Source organism: Sapajus apella, unplaced genomic scaffold (assembly GCF_009761245.1).
Source record: "Sapajus apella isolate SASKATOON/1434 unplaced genomic scaffold, GSC_monkey_1.0 scaffold11, whole genome shotgun sequence".
NCBI classification, from domain to species: Eukaryota; Metazoa; Chordata; class Mammalia; order Primates; family Cebidae; genus Sapajus; species Sapajus apella.
The window spans coordinates 40,943,533-40,963,652 of NW_022436951.1; the positions used below are offsets into that span (position 1 = coordinate 40,943,533).

General features: G+C 56.9%; 1 protein-coding gene across 1 annotated transcript in view; it reads left to right on the top strand.

Moving 5' to 3' along the window:
• Positions 1-20,120, top strand: part of LPCAT1 (lysophosphatidylcholine acyltransferase 1) — a 66,347-nt gene that overhangs the window by 31,356 nt on the left and 14,871 nt on the right. The window contains exons 4-9 of the mRNA XM_032279149.1: positions 2,409-2,521; positions 3,901-3,961; positions 9,196-9,254; positions 11,763-11,797; positions 13,013-13,067; positions 15,043-15,125. Coding sequence (XP_032135040.1) covers positions 2,409-2,521; positions 3,901-3,961; positions 9,196-9,254; positions 11,763-11,797; positions 13,013-13,067; positions 15,043-15,125 — 406 coding nt within the window. The remainder of the gene's footprint in view (positions 1-2,408; positions 2,522-3,900; positions 3,962-9,195; positions 9,255-11,762; positions 11,798-13,012; positions 13,068-15,042; positions 15,126-20,120) is intronic.

Sequence of the window (20,120 nt, forward strand, 5' to 3'; positions counted from 1 at the left end):
CTCCAGCTCAGAGACATCTCCCCAGGCTCCAGCTCAGAGACATCTCCCCCAGCCTCCAGCTCAGAGACATCTCCCCCAGCCTCCAGCTCAGAGACATCTCCCTGTGCCCCTTGGTGCCTCCCCGTGGAGATTGCCGGCATGCAGGAGTGTTTGGGCACTGGGTTCCAGCGCAGAGATGTCTCCCTTAAACTCCAATTCAGAGACGTCTGTCTCCTCCAGGCTCCAACTCGGAGACGTCTTCCTCAGTTCCTAGCTCAGAGACATCTCCCCCAGGCTCCAGCCCAGAGACATCTCACCTGGTCCTGGCTTGTGGCAACTTCTGGTTCCTGTCATGGACCCTCTGACAGCTGACAACTTCGTTGACGAGATGCACGTTGAAAGTGTTCAAAATGTTTTCATTTTCAGATGTATCAATACCAAGTAGAGTGACCAACCCAGTGGATTTTTTTTCATTTTCACGGTATTAGTTTCAGTGACCTTCATATCTGTCCATTCACAAACCTTGTCAAGGAAAGTTGGAGGTTCAAATGCCCAGAAGACAGCAGAACACTGTCACGTTCCTGCTGGCAAAATGCACTAGTCCCAGTGTGGCTGTGCGGATGGTGTGGTGACGCCCTTCCCTCCCCAGGGCCCCCAGGGAGGAGCTGCAGCTCCTTGCCCTCAGCGCCGCCCAGTTCTCAGTGCTGGAGTGTGAAACGCACACCAGCAGCCCAGCTGAAGGTGCACGGCCCAAGGCTTCTCTCGGATGCACATGTCACCCCCGCACCCCGCATGTGGACCCCTGAACGCATCTGAGTGTGGAGAAATTCCCCCACGCCACTCCTCTTTTCTTTGCTGTATAGACACTTCTGAAATCTCAACTCTGTTCATGAAACAGACCAGCTGACGAGATTGCAAAGGTGGCAGAGTGAGATCTCCAGGCCCGGTGCGCCCTTGGGAAGACCATGGGATGCTTTGGGCAAAACAGGGGGCACTGAAAGACCACGCAGTCAGGGCCACGAGGCGGCTCCGTCATTCTGCCCTTTCCTTCTTTAGTCCTTTTTAGCAGAGTCGGGAATAATCGATGGGTAAGGATGAAACGGCTCCGGGAATCATGAAAAAGCAAAATGACTGAAGTCAGAGGAAAGACCACTAAGACCCCGTGTGTCTTTGATTTTACAGAAGGGTCCTCAGACCCAGCAGGTAATCACAGGATAGAAGGAACTTTCTTTTTTTGGCTTTAATTCTCTGTTTGCTCTTGGAGGAAAGAACCTCCAAGAAAGAATTAAAGTCATAAAGTGCTACTCCTTACAAGTAATAAAAACACTAAGAAAAGAGACTGGAAGCTGACCTGGGGTGGAGAGGTGGGGTGACCTGCAGCAGCCTGGGAGCCCGTGGTGGGGTCAGAAGACTCCCTCAGTGGGTCTGGGGGACCGAGCGTGGATCCGGCTCACCATCCTCAAGAAGGAAGCCCCACTCAGGGATAGTCTGATTGTCAAGTCTTCAAACTTTCTCTTCTGAGAAGTTGGTTGCCACGTTCAAATCCTCTTGCAGAAGGACCGGTGCCGTGACCGTGTGCCCTGGTTGACCAAGCACCAGCCTTCATGGCAGGGTCCCTGGTACCCCGACCCTGCACCTACCAGGAGGCTGTGGGGGGCAGTGGTTAGAACCGGGGCTGCTCTACAAAGCCCCACACGGCTGGTGGCCCAGAACGACAGGAACGTGTGCTCCCACCGTCTGGAAGCAGAAGCCCCAGATGAAGGTGCTGGCAGCACTGGGCTCTTCTGAAAGCTCCCTCAGCCTCCCCAGCTCCCCGGGGGCCACGGCCATGTCGCTCCAGCGCCTCCTTCATCCTTGGCCTTCTCTACCCATCTCTGTCTCATCTTCCCATGAGGACCCTCATCCTAGACCTTAGCTTCACCGTCTGCTGTCACCTGTTTCTAAACGAGGTCCCACTCATGATACCAGGAGTGAGGACTTCAGCTCATCCTTTAGGGGTGCAGCTCACCCACACAGGGTGGGCGGGGTCCAAGCCACGGGACCTGGCACCTTCGACCCTGTCTTCTGTTAAAACCGGTACAGAAGACTTTCTGCTTCCTGGCGATCGTCTTTCCTTGACTCCGTTCTGTGCTCAGTGGCTGCCATGGACTTGGTTTTTGTTCTGTGCTTCGTGTCCTCAGTGGGTGCCGTGGACGTGGTTTTTGTTACTTTTGGCACCCAGGTGGCAGGGCTTCCTGCTGTTGCATACTTGGGCAGGCTGGGTGCTGTTCCCAGTCCCTCAGGCAGGGATTCAGCCCGCCCATGGTACAGCCCTGGGGTATCTGGGGTTCCCGCCCCCCTGGGCACCATGCAGGGGCCCTCTTGTTCCCCGGCGCTGCCTGGCAGGAGACGTGCATTCCATGTGATCTGCCTCCCCTCCTCTCTTCCAGCTCTGATCCGGTACATACGGCCTGTGTTCGTGTCCCGGTCAGACCAGGATTCTCGCAGGAAAACAGTAGAAGAAATCAAGAGACGGGCACAGTCCAACGGAAAGTGGCCGCAGGTAAGGCAGTCTTGATTGTGTTTTGGTGGTTTTATTCCAAAAGATGTGAACCTCGAGAATGGGGAGAAAGAGGAAACCGGGGCCCTTCCTCTGGGGCTGGATTCCAGTTCTCTTTTAGTGAGTACGTGAGCTCAAGACGGTGCTGTCAGGCGCATTTGGTTTCGGTGCCTGAAATTTAAAGCAAGGAAAAACAGCTCTCAAACACACGTCAGCTTCTTGAATCATCGTTTTTGAGCATAAGTTCTGACTCGGGCAGAGCATTGCTAATCCACCCTCCTGGTGTGGTACGGTTTTGGGTTTGGTGTGTCAGCCTCATGTGTATCGGGTGGTTCTGAAGGTCCTGGAGTAAATTTGCTGGTCTGTGTGCTGGTTCCCAGCCATCATTCAGAAGCCCTGACCCAGCTGTAAGGGCAGTGCAGCTGACGTTAGCCTGGGCGCTCTCTTTTTCTTCTTTAACTGAGCCAACATTAGAGGCTGGAAATTTCACAGAACTGTCTGGGATCTGGTTGCTCAGGAACCTTTGTGGGGTCTGGCTGGGGGTAGCTGCTTGCGGAGGCCGTGACTTCGAGGGTGCCCCAGCTCTGCCCCCACAAGCACAGACTGCCTCCTCCTTTACCCAGTTGGCCTGCCTGGCCCTGGGCTTGCCAGGGTGGGCCCCCACTGGCACACATGAGGTCTGGGTGGACCCCCACTGGCCCACCTGAGGTCTGGGTGCACCCCCGCTGGCCCGCCTGAGGTCTGGGTGCACCCCCGCTGGCCCGCCTGAGGTCTGGGTGCACCCCCGCTGGCCCGCCTGAGGTCTGCCTTCCTTTTGGGGTGCAGAACTGAAGCAGCCTGAGGGGCTGCAAGTCTGAGTGCAATTTCTGCTGCTGCAGGTCAGCGTGATTCAGAGGAGTCGGAGCCGCGGTGTGGAGGGCACTGCCTGACTGGGGCTCAGCTCGCTGAGCGCGCTGCTGGGGTCCGTCAGCCAGGCCCTCCCATCGCGTGTCCTTGTTCTCGTCCCTTCTTCCTGATGAGAACGAGCACTGCTCCCCCGAGGGGTGCTTCTGCTGTGCTAAGTGTGCGTTCTATTTAGCGCACCTGCTTCTCACAGGGGCTGAAAGGTGGGCACCGAGATCTCCCTGCTTTCCAGGAGCTGTGGTTGAAGAAGGCAGATGCTGTTTGCGTATTTCCACTGCTGCTGCACTTCAGTAAAACCAGTAGAGCGGAAATCAGTGTACGCTCCCATAATGCGTTTTAATAATTTAGATACTGAATATGATTACAGAATCTAACTTGTGTCAGCAGCCAAGAAAATATATTGTGAAGATTGGCACCTGTAAGTTCTGAATTAGACTTATGTAGTTTAATGCTGATCTTTTTCTTTCTCCTACTTCAAGATAATGATTTTTCCAGAAGGAACTTGTACGAACAGGACCTGCCTAATTACCTTCAAACCTGGTATGTGGTTTTAATTGTTTATTTTTCTCCTAGAGAAAAGGAAAATATTCAAGTGATGTTTTTAAATAATGTGTTGTGCAAATAAGAACAGTTTCTGTTTTTCTCCTGTATGCTGGGGTTCTTAGAGGTGTTTCTAAGAAAAGTCACAAAATAAATGTTAGAATTTGAGTCGAGGATTATCATGTTTGCAGGAGGATGGAGAAGTCAGGGTTTCAGGTCATGTCCAGGGTGGTAGAGATAAAGGTTTGCGTCTGCTTAGAGATCTAGGCTGGGGGGTCCTGGGTCCAGAAGGGGCCTCCTTGCCTTTGAATGGCTCAGGGCACCCTTCTGGGCCTGCAGCTTGCTCCCCACCACTCCTGGGGATCCCAGGTGCAAATCCCTGTGAGCCGTGTTTAGATCTGCACGTCCTCGGCTTCCCAAGTTCCCAGTTAGACAGCGCTCTTTCTCCCTGAGGAGGGGGACTCAAACGCGTGTGAACTTGGGTCTCTCCTGCAGTGGCCACCCGGGTCTAGTGTTGGGGTCTCCACCCCTTACATGCGAAACATTGCAATGAGCAGGCAACAGCCCACCATTCTTTCTGCTGAGTCTGCTTGGAATTTTGCACATCCTTGGGCATGTCAGACAGTCCATCCGGATCCTGTCGTCTCCCTTGGGCGACTTTAGAAAGTGGTGGCTCTCATGAACTGTGTCCGTGCCTGGGGTATGCAGACCTGTTCCCGGGGGTTGGGCCCAAGTCACGTGGAGAAGCCAGCACCTTGCTCGGACTGGTACTGGGCTGGTACCGGCTGCCCTGCCTCTGGGGCCACACAGCCTGAGTATCCAGGCTTTTCTGGGAGCTGGGTAGAGGAAGTGTGTAGTCGCTTGCCTGTGTGGACCATGTGGTTCCGGGCCTGTGGCCATCCTCTCCTGCTCAGTTGTGCGTGCCTTCGTCCTCCACCCTCCTCGGCGCGGCAGGCAGGTGGCAGGTGTCACTAGCGGAAGTTCAAAGTGCAGCTCAGTGGAAGGTGCCGGGTCTTCCTGTTCCATTGTCTTCGCCACATGTGGTTCTGAGTCCTTCAGAACCAGAGACGTAGAGGGTGGAGGTGACACCCAGTGACCAAGAATTCACGTGCCCCACCACACTGGGCCCGTGCCCGAGCACAGCCTGTGAGCCAGGACCACGACATGGGCAGCCTTGGTGAGGGCTGAAAGCAGGCCGTGTCTCCAGGGCCCCAGGCAGAAAACAGCTGGCAGGCAGGTCAGGTCTTCTCCATGGCGGGTGTGGGGCTGGGGTCACTGCAGGGCCTATCTAAAGGGCAGGTGTTCCTGGGGAGGGGAGCCTCGTGCCTGTGGGGAGGCCCCCGGGAAGGGCTGTGGCCTTGCCCTGTGGAGCTGGCGGCCCTGGTGTAGACGTGAGGAGGGCGTGTGCGCACCTCTCAACGCATATCACAAAACCGAGGGGAGTGGCAACAGTGCCCGGCGGGAGCTCTCTGTGTGCCGCCCTGGAAGGGCGCTCGCTGTTCCGCAGGTGGGTTCCACAGCGTCTGTGGAGACCACACGGCGGCTGGATCCCGTCCCCGTCTCCGTTTCCAGCGGGTCCAGCCATGAGTTCCAAATGTCACCCTCGGGCGCGGGGCTCTGGCGGCATTGAGCCATGTGTTGGGAATCTTGTAGCCCTCGCTCATCCTAGCTGGGTGCTTTTTAGGCAGGTTTGGATCCTCCTGTTTTGAGGTGAAATTGGCCTATGCTGCGTGATCCTGACACCTCAAGGTGCAGCCCTCCGGAGCCGTGGGGGTCTCCCGCCTTGAACCTGACACCAGAGGCACCCACAACCTGTCTGGGGTCCCGGGCTCAGACTCCCACAGCTCCACGGCGCCTCCCCAACTCAGGCCCCTCCCTCTACCTTCCATCACATTGCCTCATGTTGGGGTCACATTGCTGGGGTCACCCCTCTTTGGGCACTGCCAACTCCCCGCCTTCATCCCTAGAGACCTTCCGGCATCGGGCCCAGTCTCCAGCCTCCTGCTCCTGGAGCTCCGCCAGGCTCCTCCTGGGCCCGGACGCCTTCTTTCTCCTGAGTGTCTCCCGTCTGCATTGCACTGTCCACCTGAGGCTCCCTGTTCTGACCCTGGCCTTGGCCGCCTCTGAGGTGGGGGTGACAGAGCTCAGCAGAGCCCCAGGACATCTGCTGGATGTAGTGGGTTTCAGCAGGGCCGGGACCCTCAGGGCTCTGCAGGGATTGAGCTGCACCTGAAACAGGCCCATGCAGGGCCTTCCTCTCCAGTGCCACACTCACCCTCCTTGTCAGAGGGCACTATAGCAGGATCCGCTGGCTGGGTGCCCCTGGGCCCCTCCTGGAAGGTGCTGGGCCCACACCCTCCACGTGCCCGCACCCCACCTACCCACCAACACTGAGCTCTCAGAGCAGAGCAAGGACAGCAAGAAGGCACTGGGATGTGGCGGGGGCCCAGGAACACCACCAACTGCCCAAGGATGCGGACGCCAGGCCTGCGAGTGTGGCTGCCGGCAGCAGACGCAGCTGTCCCGGGCCACGCAGGCTCCTGTGCGGGCTGTGCCCAGATGCGGATGCAGCTGTCCCTGGGCCACAGCAGCTTCCTTTTACTGGCTGTAAGCAGACATGGACACGGCTCTCCCTGGGCCATGGTGGACTGTTTCTCCCTGTGGGGTAGACTGTGGGGATGGTTGGGGTGAATAAGGGGTGATGGCCCTCTTGGGGGGCCTCAGGGGTCTCTGCTGAGCCGTCTCCCAGCCTCATCATTGCAACTAGTAAAATTAGACCCATGCCAAGCACAAGCTGTGTGTGAATATGGAGGTTTCTGTGCAGTCAGAAGCCTGCGCGTCCTCCCTTCATCCTTGTTCCCATGTTGAGAAGCCCTGGGCTCAGACGCCCTCATCTTGGTTTCTCCCAGGCTGGCCCTTGTGCAGTCTGCCCAGAGTGCACGGTGCCGGCGGGGTCTGGATGCCGCTGACCCTCAGGGGCCCCTGGGACACTTGGGACCAGAAACCCCAGCAGGCTTTCCCACCAGGGTTTCTGTGAAGTCACTGACCTTTCAGGCTCATGGGAGGTTTCTGTGCTCTTGGGGACTTTCCTGAGAGGTCCCCAGGGTGTTGAGGTTTCCTTTGCATCTTACTGAGTTTCTGTGATGTCCCCTTGACACATGGTCGAGACGGCTGTTGAGCTGCAGCAGCAAAGCTGCTATCACTGCAGCCAGTCCCAGCTCTCCATGCGTCTCCTGGGCTCAGACCGAGGCAGTGAGGACTATCTTCGCACTGCACGTCGCGGGGGCTTGGGCTCGGCTGTTGGGCATGGAAGCTGGGGCTTGAGCCTGGGTCTGTGCCAGCCCTGCCATCCTCCACCTCCCCTGACACAGCCACCCATCCTGGGCGCACAGAAGTGCTGGGTGAACCACGTGAGCTCACTCCTGTGTGCTGCTGAGCCCACAGCAGGGAAGGGGCAGCCCAGCACTGGACACGGGGGGGAAGCCATGGCACACAGGCCTAGGGACTCACAGGGGAAGCCACGGCACACAGCCTAGGGACTCACAGGGGAAGCCATGGCACACAGGCCTAGGGACTCACAGGGGAAGCCACGGCACACAGGCCTAGGGACTCAGGGTGCCGGCTAGACACCAGGGCTGCAGGTAGACATCCTGCACGGGGTGAAAGCCAAGCAGGTTGGGCCATCAGCTCAGGGTCACAGCCCTGACACTGGCCTCGCCTCAGGCCACCGTGAAAGGAGAATCGGCCTAGGGACAGACGCTCCTGCAGCCCCTGGGCAAGTAAGGGCTCCATTCTCCCAGAGTGGTGCAGAATCCCGCAGCCAGGACCAATTCCTGACGCCACTGTGGCCCTCACTGGCAGCCTGGGAAGAAGGTGCTGCCTGGGGATCTGCCAGTATGCCCTCAGGTCGCCGGGCAGGGAGCGTGCCCTCAGGTCATCAGGCAGGAAGCGTGTCCTCAGGTCGCCTGGCAGGGAGCGTGCCCTCAGGTCGCCTGGCAGGGAGCATGCCCTCAGGTCATCAGGCAGGAAGCGTGCCCTCAGGTCGCCTGGCAGGGAGCGTGCCCTCAGGTCGCCTGGCAGGGAGCGTGCCCTCAGGTCGCCTGGCAGGGAGTGTGGCCTCAGGTCGCCTGGCAGGGAGCGTGGCCTCAGGTCGCCTGACAGGGAGCGTGCCCTCAGGTCGCCTGGCAGGGAGCGTGCCCTCAGGTCATCAGGCAGGAAGCGTGCCCTCAGGTCGCCTGGCAGGGAGCGTGCCCTCAGGTCATCAGGCAGGAAGCGTGGCCTCAGGTCGCCTGGCAGGGAGCGTGCCCTCAGGTCGCCTGGCAGGAAGCGTGCCCTCAGGTCATCAGGCAGGAAGCGTGCCCTCAGGTCGCCTGGCAGGGAGCGTGGCCTCAGGTCGCCTGGCAGGGAGCGTGCCCTCAGGTCGCCGGGCAGGGAGCGTGGCCTCAGGTCGCCGGGCAGCGGAGTGCTCCTCACACCACTTATCCTTTTCTAAAACTTGAGTACTTCTGATGCCTGAGTTTTCCAGTTTAAAAAAAGTCTTTAAATAGAGCTGTCAATAGAATTTAACATAGAAACAGAATCCACAGTCTGTGGTGCCTTGTTCTAGCTCGAAAGGGCACAACTCTGGCCAGTGGGAAGGCGGAGCGGCTGCTGGGTGCAGCCATAATTCCAGTGTGAACAGGGAAGTTCTTGAGCCTCCCTGGGGCTCCTCCTGGTTTCTTGAGAGCCTGTCAGGTGACAGCCGCTCAGAAAGAGAGACAGGTCCCAGGCAGGTCCGGCCACAGCTGTGACCCAATCCTCCTGTCCTTCCAGCTGAGCCCCAGGGCCGGGTGAGGGCGGCAGGTGGAGCCCTGAGGCACATGTGTGTGCCTGGTGGGGACTGACCCTAACTCCATCACATGGATGGGCATGGCCGGTGATGAGGACCTCAAGGTGCAGACACCTGGAGGACCCCCACTTCCCACAGACGCCTTCTAGCTTGTGCATGCTGCTCTAATAGAAAGTGCCCCTCGGCCGGGCAGTGCTCCTGGTGAGTTTCCCGCCCATCCGTGCTGTGGTGCTGGATGTTTACAGCCATTGCAGATGTTGAGATAGTCCAGGCGTGGAGTGACCTTGCTGACCAGGAAGGCCTAGACAGAAAAGCTGCTTGTTAGCCCAAGAGCAGCATGGGAAACGCAGCAGACGCCATCCTGCACAGGCTGCCATGGGCAACACCATTGTTCCTTTCCCGGCAGGTGCCTTCATCCCCGGAGCTCCCGTCCAGCCTGTGGTTTTACGATATCCAAATAAACTGGTGAGTTGTGTTCTCCTGGGGCCAGCTTCCAGGTGAATTCTCGGGGAATGGGAACTGCGAGCTGCCTCCGTGCACTTGTGTCACCGTCTCCCTGCATGCTTCATCTACGCCACGGCACCAGCCTCGGCGCTGGAGAGGGCAGGATGGGCCCGGCCCTGGGCTCAGCACGTGTCCCCAAGGGCGGCCTGTTCTATGCACGTGTCCCTGATCAACCCTGTGATTCCACAGCGGTCCCAATATCCACACAGAGCCCTGCTTCCATAGGTCCTGAAGCAGCTGCCCTTTCCTCTGTGTGGCCAAACCTGACATTTTGGAGAGGGACCGCCACCCCACACCACCGGCCAGGGCCCAGCAGCTCTCAGTGCCTAGTTCAGGATGTTGAAACATTCAGAACATTTAAGTTCTGGAAGGCGGAGGCAGCTGGAGAGAAAGGAAGTGGCTTTGTCGTTTCGGGGGTCTTATCATTTAGTGCCCAGGTTTTGCTTGGTTTAAGAGAACAAAATTAAGAAGATGTTAGAGGTCAAGAGCTCCTGGGGTGAAGGTGGTGGACCCCAGCTTGGTGAAGAAAGCCTGGATGAGGCCGCAGAGCAGTTCCCCATGGGGCCTTGCTGCCTCCAGAGGAGGCTCAGCCTACCCTGGCTCTGTCCCCCATCCCCGCGTCCCAACCCCGCCCCGCCCCGCCCCAGCCCCGGGCCCCGCCCCAGCCCCGGGCCCCACCCCTGCCCCGGGCCCCGCCCCTGCCCCAGGCCCCGCCCCACCCCAGCCCTAGGCCCCACCCCTGCCCCAGGCCCCGCCCCACCCCAGCCCTGGGCCCCACCCCTGCCCCAGGCCCCGCCCCACCCCAGCCCTGAGCTCCACCCCTGCTCCTGGCCACAGCCCCACCGGGGCCCCAGGCCCTGCCCCACCCCGGCCCCGCCCCAGCCCCTGCCCTGCCCACATCCTGCCTCTGTTTCCACACCTGTAAGGCAGCCGCACCTTCCTCCAGGTGCTCTCAGATTCTCAGAAAACTTCCGGTTCCATCTCCCTCCCCACTTTGGCAGCCTTGCCTCGCAAGCCTGCCACTGAGCTCAGGGCGTTCATTTGGTGCTAGCTGTGTCTCCCCTTCGCCGCAGTCGCTCCCACACATCCTCGCTCCTTCATGGGCTCCTGGAGCATAAAAACGGCCCAGGAGGACCGGAGTTCCCCACAGCCCGCGGTGCTGGGCTCACTGCAGGTTCCTGGCGGAGGGCCTGCCCGTCACAGGGGATTCCCGTCTGTAGCAGTTCCTCTTTGTGACGGCAAAGGAAAGTTCACTGAAAAAAACCTCGTAGGTCCAGACACAGTGGGGCAGAAACACAGGTGACCTCTGGGTGCCAGGCTCCAGCCCCTCTGCCCCAGGGCCTGTCCTGGCGATGCCTGCGGGTTTCACTCTGCCCTGAGGGCTGATGGTCGGTAGTAAAATGGAGTCAGGGCCGGCAGCCACACGACCGACAGCTTCGTCCTTCTTACTGAAGCTTGCGTTTGTCAGCCAGGTTCCTGGCCAAGGCCCCCTTCCTGCCTCCGCTGCAGAAACCATACCTTGATGCAGCTTCTGCGAGCAAAAAATTCAACCCAAGGATAACAGACTCTGATCTGTGTGCAGAAATCTAGATTGTTCACTTTTTAAGATTGTTTCATCAATGTGTTTAAAGCAACACTGTTACTGGATGCTCCCAGAAGCACTGAGCTTAGTTGTCAGGGGAGCAGTGTCTACCCTGGGATGACGGTGTCTGGGCCTCTGCCATCAGGGCCCTGCTGTGTGGCCTCCTCCCGGCGGCACTGAGGCTGAAGATGGGGCTTCCAAAGCACCCAGGGGCAGCCTGCACGTGCACAGTGGTCAGGGGATCATGCAGAGCGTCTGGAGGGAGCAGGGGGTGGGAGGGGCCAGGCTTCCAGGCGCACGCTGGAATCAGTGTCCCCAGGCCTGTGAGGAGAGGGGAGAGCATGGGGGGAGGGAGGACCTTTCTCCCAGGTCTAGGGGGCTCTGGGAGCCTCTGAAGAGGTGGCTCTGGGTCCTCGGGGGCCCTGGGGATCTTGGGGGAACTCTGGGGGGCCTGTAAGGAGGTGGTTCTCTGGGTCCTTAGAGGCTCTGAGGACCTGGCAGGGGCTGTTCTGGGTCTTGGAGTCTCAGGGGCTCTGAGGACCTGGAGGGGGGTGGGTCTGGGTTCTGGATCCTCAGGGGGTCCTGGATCCTCAGGGGCTCTGAGGACCTGGAGGGGGGTGGGTCTGGGGCCTGTATCATCAGGGACTCTGAGGACCTGGAGGGGAGTGGGTCTGGGGCCTATATCATCCGGGGCCCTCAGGACCTAGCGGGGGCTAGTCCAGGTCCTGGGTCCTCAGGGGGTCTGGGAAGCTGGAGTTCTAGCACTCTCCTCCCTTCTCCCTGGCTACAGCGGCTCTCCGGGGTGGGCGGGGCGGGGAGGCCGGCAGGCATAGGCACAGGTGCTGGCTGCAGGCTCTGTGCTGACTGGCTCTGCCCTTCCTCCCCAGGACACCATCACATGGACGTGGCAAGGACCTGGAGCGTGAGTCAGACGCCGTGTTGTCTTGTTCGTCCTGTTACTCTGTGTGCGCATGGGGGCTGCGTGGGGTCCACCGTGCACACTGGTCACTTCTGCAGTTGTGAAACCTGTGTGGGACAGCTGTTAGGTTCAGCCCATTGTGAGATGTGGCCCAGTCCTGACACTCCTGAGTTCGGGGGCCTTAAGTTTCACATCTTCAGCAGTAGCATTAGGAAGGGAACTGCAGGTCTTCCGTTCCACTCCCCACTTTGCCAGCTCAGTGATTACCGTCGTCCCCCTGGTGACCCCTGGTAAGGAAAGTGGAGATTTAGGGGTGTCTGGGGGGACCCCATCTGCACAGGTGGAGGGACTGAGTAGTGCGGGTGGGAGGCCAGCCCCCGCTGCAGTCAGTGTCCCTGTCTCCCCGGCACAGACACGGAAGATCAGTTATGTAATGATTAACAACCCCATGGAAACAGGAAGGAGCCACAGAGAAGCAGCCTGGGGTCACAGGCTCATCAGGGGAGGGCAGAGGGAGAGGGGAAGTCCACGAGGGAGCAGGTCCACCCCAGGTGTTGGGGAGGACGTGGGTCCACCGGTGTGTTCAGGTGAAGGCGTTGGAGTCAGCGCTTCCCAGGCTGGTGTGTGGAGGCTCCCAGCTGGGAGCAGAGCTGGGAAGGGGCTCTGCGGGAATGGGGGCTCTGGGTCCCTGGGGCCTAGGGCTAGGGCGGGCATGACAGGGCAGAAACAGGGCTGGGGCCGAGAGGAGGTGGGCTGTCTGTCGGGGCGTCAGTGTGGCCCTCGGATGCAACTCTGGACGTCTCCTGCTCCAGCTCCTGCAGCAAAGGCAGGGCGACCCGGTTCTGAGGTTGGGAACTCTGGAGCCAGGCTGGAGGGGTGGCATGACTTAGGGCCTGTGCTGCCTGGGGATGGCAAGGAGGGACGGGGTGGGCCGCACAAGGTCTCCTGAGCTGGAGAACACACAGGAGATGACGTCTTGCTAGACACACGGAAGACACAAGCAGCTGGTGAATCAGAAGAGCAGCGTTTCCACCCATGGCCCTGCCTCACACTGGGGCTCGGGCTGGGCAGGCACAGCACCCCCACCACGGGAGCCTTCACTGCCCGGCAGCGCCTTCTAGAGGGGACGCGTCTGGAGGTTTTGCTCCAGAATTGGAAGTAATGTACTTCTTAACCTGTGCTGTAAGTCTGCTCAACATTGCTCAATCTGTTTTTAAGGTTGGAAATCCTGTGGCTCACGCTGTGTCAGTTTCACAATCAAGTGGAAATCGAGGTTCGTATGGATACAGTGTTCCACGGGGCAGATGCAGGGCTTCCCTGGGATGCCCCCATAAGCCTCGGAAATGTGACATGTCGTCTGTCTTGCTTCCTGTCTTCCATGTCTCAGGAGGAGCCTCTGGTTACTTTACATTGATGTAAAGTAACCGCTTGGATAAGATTTGGGTTTTTGTTTTTTATTTTGGGTGTGTGTGTGTGTGTGTGTGTTTGTCTTGCTCTGTCGCCCAGGCTGATGTGTACTGATGGGCTCACTGCAGCCTCAACCTCCTGGGCTCAAGTGATCTCCCTGCCTCAGCCTCCCATGTAATTGGACCATAGGCACATGCCACCGTGCCCAGCTAATTTTTTTGTTTTGTTCTGTTTTTCGTCTGTTTGCTTGCTTTTGTAGAGACGGGCCTCACTTTGTTGCCCAGGGTTGGTCTCAAACTCCAGGGCTCAAGCAATCCTCGTCCCTCGGCCCTCCAAAGTGCTGTGATCCCTGGCGTGAACTACTGCACCCAGCTAGATAGGACTTGTTAAATCTACCATTCCTTATGATGGGTATTGTGGCTTAAGGGCATATGAAGCCAGTCCACATGCAACGAATGATCTTTTTCGCTTTCAGTTTTACTGTACATATTTAATACTGCTGAGTGTGTCATAGCACCATGCTCTGTCTAATACATGGTCAAAGATCCCCCTTCTCAGCCTGTCCCAGGTCTCTAAGAGTTATGACCTCTAGCCTGCAAAATTGTATCTAAGCCGATGAGGAGTAGTTCTTTTTTTGTTTAAAAGGGGAATTAATCTGTGCTTCTTGAATCTGGAAATGAAAGATGAGTCACATGCAACTTAAATATTTAACAAAACAATTTGCTGCCTTCCAATTAATATTGCAGAATGCTACAAAATATACAGATGAGCATGGCTCTCAGCCCAGCTCCTCACTTCCGTAGAGGACAAGCCGCTCTCATTACGGAGGACCGGGCTGAAGGGGCTTGGCCCGGGCCTTCGGGCAGCAGCCCCCACGGCCACAGGTTTATGTGGCTGGATGGATGGTGGCCAGGAGGGTGCAGGCCAGGCCTCAAGGCCAAAACACAGACTGAGTTCCCGAGGGCACCCTAACGGCTGTGTTACAGGCTGGTTTCTAATTTTAGGAGTTGGAAAGAAACTGAATGGCTTTGCAGAATGGCTCTGCCCTTGCTCGTGTTGTTCACCCAAGATGCTGGTGTTGCTGTGTGGAGCCACGGCTGTGTACGGAGTTTTGAGAGACAGCAGTGAGAACCTGGGTTTCAGGGTGCTCCTGTCTTCTCAAATCTTCCGTGTTAGGGAAAAGGACATCCGGGATGGTGTGGTGCGCACTGTGTGCCGTGGTCATTTAAAATGCCGTGGAAGTGCCATTCAGGCACGAAGTTCATTGGACAATTTCTTTTCATTTCAAAATGCAGGAGGTGGCAAAGCTGCCAGTAGTCTATTCCAAATTTAGGAATGAGGCGCTGTGCTGTCCCCACCACAAAACCGGAACTGTGAGAAATGGGCATAAGCCCCTCTGTGAGGTTAGGGAGCAGGGTGTTGAAAGATGAGTCACATGCAACTTAAATATTTCATAAAACAGTTTGTCCAGTGTGGGCAGCAGGCGCTCCTAAGGGGCACTGGCGGTGTGAATGTTCAGGTGCACACATGTGCAGTATGCATCGTGGAGTGAGTGTTCAGGTGCACACGTGTGCAGCTCACACATCATGTGGTGAGCGTTCATGTGTACACGTGCAGCTCACGCATCATAGGCTGTGTTCAGGTGCACACGTGCAGTTCAAACCTCATTTTTGGGGTGAGTGTACATACACGTGTGTGCACATGACAGCTTTGAAGATGGTTCTAATGGTCATTGCTTTGACAGATCCTAATTTTGTCAGACTCCCGATTGTCATTGTGGTGTTGCTGAGGTCAGTGTCTCGTGATACTGTGGAAGTAACGCAGCTTCTCTGTGTGCTCAGTTCCTTCCTGTGTACAGCCCTTCCGAGGAGGAGAAGAGGAACCCTGCGCTGTACGCCAGCAACGTGCGGCGAGTCATGGCCGAGTAAGTGAGCAGCTCCTTCCTGCGTCACTGAGTGAGGGGCGTCTCCCAGAGCGTTGCTCTCTGTATTTAAAATAGCCAGTAGCGCTAGGAAAAGACGTTCTTGCAGAAGCGCGGGAGCCAGCCCACGCGTGTCTGTGAGGCATGCTTGGCCTGTGCTGTGCATCCCTTGTTCTCATCTGATGGCATTCACCCCCTCCGATGTTTGGAAGACACATGACTGATTCTTCCAGACCTGCCTGCAGGTGTTGGTCGCCCCAGGTCCTGTGTTTCCTGTGCACCTAAACCATGCCACGGGGCACTGGCCTGGGCGGACGTCAGAGCTGTGCGGCGGCCTTCACGCCTGCCTTTGCTCACCTGCCTGTGTGATACTTCCTAGTGCCCTTACTGCGTCTGGCAGGGTGGAGTGGTGGCTGCACATTTAATCTTGTAAGGTGACTGGTGCTCCTCACACGATCCTTGTGCACACAGGAAGAGAGGGAGTGTCCTCGCATCACGTGATCCCAGGCTCCCCTGCGTGGCCGGCAGAGCCGTCAGCTCACACGCTCTCCGTCTCTCCCCGTCTCAGCACCTTCCATCCCTCACCGTCCCTTCCCCCCACACTTGTCCTTGCAGCCAGGTCCGCCCACCTGGGTTTACCCCAGTGCTTCCTCCTGCACGGCTCTGTCCAGCCCAGCTGGAGCCTCCCCTCCCGCAGGTAGCTGCCAGACCTGAGCCACAGGAGCCACCCGGAAGCTGCCTCAACCTCGGCCCACCGGCCCCACCCATAGGCTCCTGCTGCAGCAGGTCTGGGCATGGCTGGTGGGAACTTGCCTCTCCAGAGAGCCCGGGGGAGATGCAGCCACCGCGGAACCCGTCAGAGTGTGCCCAGCTCCAACTTCCGAGTCACTTTGTTCACACTCACCTGACACCCTGCAGATTCATCTGGGTGGCCCTTTCCCCCATGTTCCTGCCCCCTCCGTCCTAGCGCATGTGCCTGAGGGTAGAAATGGGTGTGGCAGTTTGTCTCCCAAAGCTCCACCAACCCCGCCACAGGCAGCTTTGAACAATAGAAATAGTTGAGCAGGCCGGGAGCCAGGGGAATGCATTCACTCAAGGAGAGATGCTGATGGGCCTCACTGATTACTTACGAGCCCTCCATTCCAAACGGACTCTGAGGATCTTGCACAGTTTTTTAGGGGGCAAAAGTGGCCCCATTTCCATTGTTGTAATTCAGAATTCTCTTAAAACCCCACTCCAAATACTGGGAGCCGTGTTTCATCACATCAGGGCCCTTGGAGGGTCTGCTGCCGTCAGCCAAACCCTCACCAAGGAACGTGGGAGGGAGACACAGCCTCAGGCTCCGGGGCCTGCCCCACTCGGGGAGTGGAGTTGTTCAAGAGCAGAGAGACCCTGGCAGTGCCTCCTCCCAGCGGGTTTCCCCCTCCCGTAGCGAGTCCTGGGAGGCAGTGTCGGGAACACATTCTCCTCCCCTGCCCGCTGCAAGGACGGTAGCACCCCAGAGTGGCAGAGTGTACACATCCTTCCCCAACCCTGGTTTTCATCTGGGATGGGGCTGGCCTCTGTGTCATTCAGGGTTCTGAGTCGAATGACACACGTGCTGTGTTGGCCTGGAAAGAGGTGCCACCCAGGATGGGCTCATCAGGAGAGGCCGAGGATGGCCCAGGTGTGGCTGGTAGAGGTGACATGGGTGGTTCTCCCCGCCGGGCCTCCTTGTCCCTCGGCCCATCTGGGATCACATGTGGCAGGGCCACGACTCCTGTGAGCTTCCTGGGCAGCCCCTCAGTTGTCCTTGTCCTTCTTTCCTATGGATAGCATGAGATGCTCCTGTTCCCAGATGATCCCAAGGGGAACTCCAGCAGCTGTCTAACAGGATTTCTCATTTCCTGAGCACACACGGCCTGGTCAGGGCAGCAGGGGAATGAGGGCGCCGGCTTCACCCTGGTTCGTGTTATTGAGCATCACAATTACTTTGTGTTTGTGGCATCCCTGTGCTGAGCAAGGCTGTCAGTGCCATTTTCCAGCGCCATGAGCTCACTTTGGTGGCTCTGCGTCACGTTTTGGTATTATGAGCTCACTCCGTGTCTCCACGTCACATGTGGGTAATTCTCACAATATTTCGGACTTTTTCACAATGCTCGTGTTACGGCAGCCTGTGATCAGCGACCGTTGGTCTCACGGTTGTGATTGTTTCAGAGCACCGTGAACTGCCCCCGTATGGGAGGAAGCTAATCGATACACGTGCGGCTGCCCCACCAACTGGCGTTCCCCTGTCTCATTGCCTCTGCCCAGGCCCTCCTCTCCCCGAGACACAGCAGTATTGAAGTCAGTCCAACTGATAAGCCGACAGTGGCCTCTAAGTGCTCAGCTGGAAGGAAGAGCCATTGTCTCGCACTTTAAATCAGAAGCTAGAAATGATTACACTTGGTGAGGACGGGAGGTCGAGAGCCAAGACGGGCTGCGTGCCGGTTAGCCAAGTTGTGAATGTGAAGGGAGAGTTCCTGACGGAATTAAAAGTGCTGCTCCAGTGAACACATAAGTCATAAGAAAAAAACAGCCTTATCGCTGACGTGGAGAAAGTTTTTGTGGTCCAGATAGTATCTCAAACTAGCCACCACATCCCCTTAAGCCAAAGCCTAATCCAGAGCAAGGCTCGAACTCTGTTCTGTGAAGGCTGAGACAGCTACAGAAGAAAAGCTGGAAGCTGGCAGAGGTGGGTTCGTGAGGTTTAGTCTCCATAACATGAAAGGGCAAGTGAAGCAGCAGGTGCTGACGGAGGAGCTGCAGCAAGCAATCCACGAGTTCTGGCTGAGCCCATTGATGAAGGTGGTTTTGCTAGTCAGCAGATTTTCCGTGTAGATAAAATAGCCTTCTACTGGCAGAAGGCACCACCTAGGACGTCCCTGGCTAGAGGCAAAGTCAACGCCTGGCTTCAAGCTTCAAAGACAGTCTGGCTCTCTTGTTAGGTGCTGGTGCAGCCGGGACTTGCCGTGGAAGCTGATGCATATGGACCATTCTGGACGTCCCCTAAGAATCCTGCTCAGTCTTCTCGGCCTTGCTCTATAGCTGGAAGAACAAAGCCTGGATGTCAGCATGTCTGTTTACAGCATGGCTTACTGAATATTTTAAGCCCACTCTTGAGAACTACTAGTCAGAAAAAAAGACTCCTTTCAAAATATTACTGCTCACTGACAGTGCACCTGGTCACCCAAGAGCTCTGATAACAATGAACAAGGAGATGCACGTTGTTTCCATGCCTGCTAACACAGCACCCATCCCACAGCCCAAGGAGCCAAGGAGACAACTTTCAAGTCTTAGGATTTCAGAAATACATTTTTCGGGCTGTAGCTACAAAGTATACCATAAACCTCTGGAATGGATTCACTGTTCTGTATGCCATTAAAAATATTCATGATTCATGGGAGGAGGTCAAAATATCAACAATAGCAGGAGTTTGGAAGAGGTTCATTCCTTTGAAGGCTTCAAGACTTCAGTGAAGGAAGTAAAGGCAGGTGTGGCGGGAACCCCAAGAGAACTAGAATCCGAAGTGGAGCCTGGAGGTGGAACTGGATTGTGCAGCCTCGGGTCAGAACATGAACACGTGAGGAATCGCTGCTTATGGACGAGCAAAGAAAGTGGTTCCTTCACACAGAATCTGCTCCTAGCGAAGACGCTGGGAACGTTGAGATGGCAGCGAAGGATTCGAATGTTACGTAAACCTAGTCGGGAAGTAGCAGAAGGGTTTGAGAGGAGTGACTCTAATTTTGAAGGAAGTTCTACTGTGGGTAACATGCTATCAAAAAGCATCACATGCTACGCAGAAATTTTTCATTATAGGCAGAATCAATCCATACGGCCAAGTTTACTGGGGTCTTATTTTAAGAAATTGCCACAGCCACCCCGGCCTTCAGCAGCTGCCACCCTGATCAGTCAGCAGCCATCAGCATGGCCAAAACCGTCTACCAGCAAAAAGACTACAGTTCGCTGAAGGCCCAGATGATCAATAGCATTTTTAGTGATTAACTACTTTTAGATTAAGACATATACATTTTTTAGACATAGCACTATTGCACACTTAATAGACTGCAGTAATTGTGCTAAACGTAATGTTTATATGCACTGGGCAGCCAGAAATGTCGTGTGACTCCCTATCACGTTGACCTAGAACCCACCGTGCCCCCACAATTTGCCTGTGTTAGGGACAGTTTTTAAAGCCCAGTCGTTACAGGAATTTCTCAATGGGGGTTTTGTTTTGTTTTGTGTTTTAATTTAAAAGTCAGGAAAAGATTATTTTCATGAAGCCTGATGCAGCTCCGTAGAAGGGCTGAGTTCTGACTTCGGAGTGGTGCCAACTGAGAGAAACGATCTCTGTCCCCTGTGAAGGTGAGGGAGGGTCTCCGTCAGAGGCCGGCTGCAGTGTGGGCTGCCCTCCCCAAGGGGCCCTATCGCTGTCAGGATGACAGGGCGTGCAGCTTGCTGGTTTTCAGTATAGGAGTGGATGCACTTGAGGCATGTAATAGGGGCCGTGCAGGCAGCAGATGCGGGTGCGCCTTTAGTGCAGTGGGAGCCTGTTACCCTGAGCCCTGCAGACAGCAGATGCAGGTGCGCCTTTGGTGCAGTGGGAACTCAGTGACCCTGAGCCCCGCACACAGCAAATGCGGGTGCACCTTTAGTGCAGTGGGAGCCTGTGACCCTGAGCCCTGCAGACAGCAAATGCAGGTGCGCCTTTAGTGCAGTGGGAGCCTGTGACCCTGAGCCCTGCAGACAGCAGATGCGGGTGTGCCTTTAGTGCAGTGGGAACTCAGTGACCCTGAGCCCCGCACACAGCAAATGCGGGTGCGCCTTTAGTGCAGTGGGAGCCCATGACCCTGAGTCCTGCAGACAGCAAAGGCAGGTGCACCTTTAGTGCAGTGGGAGCCCATGACCCTGAGTCCTGCAGACAGCAAATGCAGGCGTGCCTTTAGTGCAGTGGGAGCCCGTGACCCTGAGCCCTGCAAA